Source organism: Fukomys damarensis, unplaced genomic scaffold (assembly GCF_012274545.1).
Source record: "Fukomys damarensis isolate Sample0158 unplaced genomic scaffold, DMR_v1.0_HiC HiC_scaffold_5, whole genome shotgun sequence".
NCBI classification, from domain to species: domain Eukaryota; kingdom Metazoa; phylum Chordata; class Mammalia; order Rodentia; family Bathyergidae; genus Fukomys; species Fukomys damarensis.
In genome coordinates, this window is record NW_022900917.1 from 67,075,389 (window position 1) to 67,081,610 (window position 6,222).

At 44.8% G+C, this 6,222-nt stretch overlaps 1 protein-coding gene across 2 annotated transcripts in view; it reads right to left on the minus strand.

The window, feature by feature from the left end:
• Positions 1 to 744: 744 nt before the first annotated feature.
• Positions 745 to 6,222, minus strand: part of Derl1 (derlin 1) — a 24,481-nt gene continuing 19,003 nt past the window's right edge. For both annotated transcript variants that reach the window (XM_010605578.3, XM_019204746.1), the window contains exons 7-8: positions 5,024 to 5,134; positions 745 to 2,118 (exon numbers count right to left, since the gene is read on the minus strand). In XM_010605578.3, coding sequence (XP_010603880.1) covers positions 1,980 to 2,118; positions 5,024 to 5,134 — 250 coding nt within the window. In that variant the 3' untranslated portion in view covers positions 745 to 1,979. The remainder of the gene's footprint in view (positions 2,119 to 5,023; positions 5,135 to 6,222) is intronic.

Consider the following 6,222-nt stretch of genomic DNA (forward strand, 5'->3'; position numbering starts at 1 on the left):
ACAACTTTCAAGTTGCACATTTTAATTTACAACGTTTACCAATTAAAAAAAAAAGATTAGTTACAAAAGGGGACACTGTCCATACAAAATATGGATTTTTTTTCAGTCATTAAGAGAAGGAAGTCACTATTACATCTTACCTTGCTAAGTCAAAACTCAAATATAGCTTGTTTTGGTAAAATTATACCAGAAACACAGGCAATCCAGACAAGATCAATATATAATCAGCTTCCTAAATGTAAGAGAAATAATTTAATGAGCATTTTACCTGAACTGAGGAGTTCTAAATACATACCTGTAGACCTTTAGAAAGCACAGCCATTCTCAGGCAGGTTTTAAGAGGGCCAAGAGAGGCTCTAGCTCGCTTACCATTAAATCTTCCAGTTTCCACACCTGCACAGTGACTACATATGCAACACAAAGCCATCGGAACGACAGCTTCTATGATTTTACAAGTGAATTTTATTATGGCCAGAGTCTAGGTTCAGACGCTCCCCGAGTATGCTTTTCTCATGTAAATTACCTATGGAGAGGTACACCCTACTGCTCTCTTCAAGCTCCCATGTCACAGTATAAGACACAGCACTGTTTAGGAAGAGTGGGGGAGAGAGCAGTCACACTGCTAGGACATGTTTTCTGAACAGGAACTGATCAAATTGTTCAAAGCCATTCTAGCTGACTCAAGTGTGGCAGCCACTCACCACTGCTCCCAGCAGTCTGCTCTCAGAATAAAAACAAAGTCTGTAGCCTTCAAAAAAACTTTATTTGGTGATGAGCCAAGCTCTAATGGAGAAAGCCCACCTATGAAATGGTATGCTGGGGTATCCAAGCTGGTCTGATTCACAACACATGTACATTCATGACTCAAAATAATAAAAACTTTTAAATGCAAATTATTCTAAAGCCCTTACAATCCAAAATTATGTGCCATTCACTCAGATGTGCTTATATTAGCTTTAAAAAATGATCTACCTACAGAAGAGCTGCACTTTCCTCACAAGTACCTGAAACACCTGACCCAAAAAGGGCAAGGCCAGAAGAAAAATGACAACTGAAACAGGGTCTGAGGCCCTCCCTCCCTCCTGCAACAAGCACACATGCAGAATGAGTGTCAGACGGTTGCCAAGCAGGAGCCTCTGCAGGGAGTGGCACTCTGTGGCCTATGTAGGCAGAACCTCCTGACATAACACAACTCAACTACTGAGTATCCAAGGCCAGCGTGCCCTATACAGGAAACACAGGGGGACAAGCAACACCACTACAGTGCTGATCACTCGGCTCAGGAAAACACTGCCTAGCAACAATCCTCATTAATACCAATCTGGGCCCTCACTGACTTTCCAGAAAAACATCTGAATAGACAAATGGCTGTAACTGCTGTCGGGCTGACACAACCCCAAAAGCTGAGAAAGTTCTTCGTCCACTGCTCAGTCTTCTCCCCTATCACAGTCCTGCCACTGAGGGGGAAACAATTGCATGAATAAGTTCTTGTGACCAAGCTTTGGCAAAGCCAATAAATATGAGTTTGTCAAAGGCAGAATCATTTCGTGAGCAGCCGCCTTTGAGGGCTGGGAAAGCAGGAGGGAGGCATTTGTGAAGGAAGAGCTAAGATCCTTCACTGGGGTTGGGTAACCCAACCCTAGATGCCCAGCTCGGTGCCAGCAGACCAGGGCCTGCTGACACCAGTTTTTCAGATGGAAAGGGAAGAAGTGAAAACACCAAAATAGAGTCAGTTTTGAAATTTGCACTGTTGATATTTGTTCTTCATAGTAGTAAGGACTTCAATGAGAATCATGAGACTTGAGGAACACTTGTATTTTCCTTCAAGATTTAAAAAATTCTGTCTCATACTGAAAGACTACATTCGGTGTGGGTCTGGTCCAACAGCGCTGGTGAGGACTCGGCTGTGAAGCACACCCAGCACTGGCAGGAGATATCGCCGAGTGTAGCAGCTGGTGGGCAGGCCCGAGGGGACTCGCTCACTGGTCTCCAAGTCGAAAGCCCTGGCCCCAGTTGTGTCTCCCACCTCCTCCATTCTGGTCGGCAGCACGTCTCACGCTAGCAGGGGGCACTCCGAATCCTGACACCCCTCCTCTCCTGCTGGGCAGCCAGCGGTACCTGAAGCAGAGAGGGGAACAAAGGCAGAAGAGAGAGCAGTCACTTCCACAGCCCCTAGCCATTCAGCACTCTCCCTCTCCCATGTCCCCATGGCATCTGTCACGCTGACAAAGGCCAGGGACAACGTCTCATTTAACTGTCTTCTCAGCTCTTAGCAAAATGTCTGACCACAGAGGGCACTTGCTTTTCATGTTTCTTAACTGTCTCAAGCTTTCAGTTAAATTCCTACTCTATTATACTGATTATAAAATAATATGCAGAATAGTATAGAAGCAAAAAGAACACGCACAGGCAGAAAGAATGACGGAGCTCATCTTGGTCTATCTAAATATGGGCCAAACAGGATAAAAAATAGAAACTAAATTTGCTTCCAATGGCCAATCCACAGGCTGTATGTGTTGAACCCTGCACAGCACTTCCACGACCCTCTCAGCTGAGTCCACCATGGGAGACTGGAAGATGGCTTTCTGTCTTGCGGGTTTGGGTATGTTTTTAAAATCTACTCATAATCTGTCTCTGACTTCTTCCTTCCTGTCTCCTAGCTGGTGGGTAAACGGGGTCCAAAAAGGTTAAACATAAGTAGGAGTCACAGAAAAGCAAGGAAAACTTAAACCCAAGTCTATGCTTTCAATAGCATTTTTTGACTATTTCCCGACTTGCCTAGAAAACCAAGAATGTGTTTAAATCTATTCCATCTATCAGACCCTAGTGTTTACAATTTTGCTTGAAGGCAGAGGATACGTTGATACCCCTAGGTAAGCCCCACTCAGAACCACAGAAAGTGGGGACAGGCAACTTCCCACACAGAGCAAGCAGCTCCAGTGTGATCCTATGGGTCAGCAGTAGCCAGAGCTATATATTCACCTCATCCGACCCACACAGCAGCCCTGTGAGCCAGTTACTACAACAGCATCACTCCTGCTTTCTAAACAGAACAGTGGGGCAAGACTGAGTGAAGCTCTTCAGGAGTGACAGGACGCAGACCCTGCAGCAGCCTGGCTCTGAAGCCTGCACTGTCCCCACTCCCTTCCTGTCCCCTCCGGCTGGGACAGGACAGAAGTCTTATCTCCTGGAGCCCTCCACACTCCTTCCAAAGAAGACATCGGCCCCTTCTAAACAGAAAATTAGCTGTGTACAGAAGAGAAAATGGAACTCATTTTCTAAATGGAATACAGAATACTAATCATCTCAGAATTCTATAACTCATTTCTTACCCTTTAAACAAATTCAGCTTTATCATTAAATCAAAGTGTATCTCCAAGCACTGGGTTCTCAACATCAACAACATCTGGTACAATAATATTCCTCCAAAGTACATAACAGAAGAGAGCGCTTGAAAAAGGCAACACTAGGGCTGTCTTGCTTTGCTACTTACACTAAGATGATATGGAAGCCACCCCTCACCCCTTGCTTAAGCGGACAGTGAAATTAAACACAAGTAATTAGTATAAAAAGATACCCAATTATATATAATCAACAAAAATGTATGGTAATTTCAAAACAGTAACGCTTTTGCAAGGAGCTACATTTTGTCATCTGATCTTTATGCAAAATTTAACAGAAGGCCTTTCACCAACAGAGAAAGCTCAAGTGAAGGTAGGCTCCAGTGTGCTGCTGATTCTGCCTCAAGAATCGTGCTCACTTTGTTGTCCACAATTAAGAAATAACTGTAAGCCGTTAAGTCAGAGTGTGGCTATTTAAAGTAAAATAACTCTTGGCTACACCCCAAAGCACATGTTTTTTTTTTAATTGATGCATCTGTCATCCTACTTGATAAACCTAGATCAGAAATTCATTCAAACCTGCTGTTATTATGTCCTTTGATAATTGGAAAGCAAATTGGTCATTTGTTTTTTCAGCCTAAAGGCAACCCAAGGCTCAAAGAGGAACAAGTTTCTTTTTATTCTCTTAAAAATTTTTTTTAAACCTGCATAATGATACTATGCTTTTCTGTATATTACAGTTCACAATAAACATTTGCACAAACATTCCCCTAGAGTGTGAGGAGGAGCAGAGGAGCATTACTCAAGTTCTGCTGCCCTCACTGACCTGTTGGAAGGACAGCAGTGCAAAACATTAAAATGAGCAACATGTGAAAGGAGTTTTTGTTGTTGTTTTTTAAGCTTTTAAATGCAAGCCATTACTGCATATTCCTGACACGAGATCAGGAGTGATTGTCAGGCAGGCTGTGACACCCAGATGGCAATTTAGCTGGTTCCTTCTCCGACAGCCTTTTGCTTGGCTGACAGAACGGTCTGCTTCTTACATGGACACATGTGTCAGCACCTCCCCTCGGTGTGAGACACACACACACACACCACTCAGGACTTGCTCAGCACTGCACTCATCTCACCTAGCCGTGCACTAAGGCCTGTGGGCTAGAAGTAACTTTCAACACCAGTGCTTTGGCCTCTTCACTTGAATCAACCCTAAAAGCAGATAAAGAACAGGCACACAACCCTAGGGGGTTGGGACTACACAAACCAAACCTCCTGTTTTTTATTTTAACTTTGAGTACTCCTATAAAATTTCAGTCCTAAAATATCAACTGCCCCTTCCTCAACAGAAACCATGGGTGGAGGTGACACTGCAGGTGATACCATCTCCTAGGGCGCTCCCTGCTCGCCCCCAAGTCACTGCTTCACAGCATGGAATGGTATGGGCTGTGCTGTGTTGTCTGAGCTGAGCCTAGACACCAGTGGTCCTCAGCTCAAGGGCATCACGAACAGAACGAGGTGGTGGCTTCCATCCCTTGCTTCCTGCGCCTACGTGACTTGGCAAGTCATTTATCACCTCAACCTCTCCATCCGATGGGAGGTAAATCAGAGCCCCCATGACACTCCTGTCAAGATACAAGAGAGCATGGGCAATACAATAACTGTTCAACGAGGGGAAAAACACTTACAAAAACTGAGGTGTAGACAGAAAATTTCTTCCTCCCAAATCCATTGGGTATCTGAACATTAGGAAGAAATAAAGATGTCCAACAAGATTTCCAATTAACTCATTGATCACCCTGCAAAGAGAACCAATTAAAGACAGTCAAATGATGAAGTGAAACACACCTAGTGTTAAATAATAGCATGGGGACGAGTTCGTCACTGAAGCCCACTTACAGTCCCGGGAGTCCGTGACAGCTCTAGAGCAGGCCCTTTTTATGGTCAGAGTGACAACACATTCTGAGGGACAGAAAAGAGACTGCTGAACCAACACGGGCCATGGCTCTGCAGGCCAGCAGCTCCTCTGCCATCTCTTTTAAGTCTAGCCCGCCTCAAGATGCTGTTTTTGCTACTCTTGGCCTCAGGAGTGAGGGAGGCTACAAAGCAGACTCCTGAACACTTTCAGTCTGAGTACTGTGTGTGAGAAACACAGGCAGGCAGGCTACCGAGCAGAGCAAGGACAACACAGCTGGCTCCCCATTCCTGGACCCACTGCATGCTCTCTCCACCCCTTGTGTCCTGGAGTGTCAGGAAAGTTGACCTTGGCCCTGAACACTAAAACACTGAGCTTCCTCAGGTTCCCATGGCCAATGGGGAGGTCATCTCAAGACCTTACGGATCCACTCTTACTATCACTGCCCTCCATCTTGCACCTCCAACACCATTCCTGTCAGGGACAAACCAAGGCAGCTACTTCCAGACTGCCATTCTGGGTGAGACAGCAGCTAGAGCACACCTGGAATGTGCTGTGCCACAGACTAAGTCTGCTTGCTCCATTCATCCACTTCTCTGGCAGATGCAGAAGTTGGGATCACACAAAGCAAATGTATCAGATATACGAAGAACTAGCCTGTTAAAATCATTAAAATCTCAAAAATGTTTTATAATGCACAATAGGCAATCTTAGAATAACTGCATCCTGATATACTTTTTGTTCCATTACAAGGGGGCTGAACCCAAGCCTTCAGACTAAGTTACATTCCCAGCCCATTTTTTATCTTTTAAAATAGGGTCTTATGCTGGGTGTGATGGCACACGTCTGTAATCCCAGCACTCGGGAGGATGAGGCAGGAGGATCACTGTGAGTTTGAGATCAGCCTGTGCTACATAGTGAGTTTCAGGTCAGTCTCAACTACATAGTGAGACTCTGTCTCAAAAAACCAAA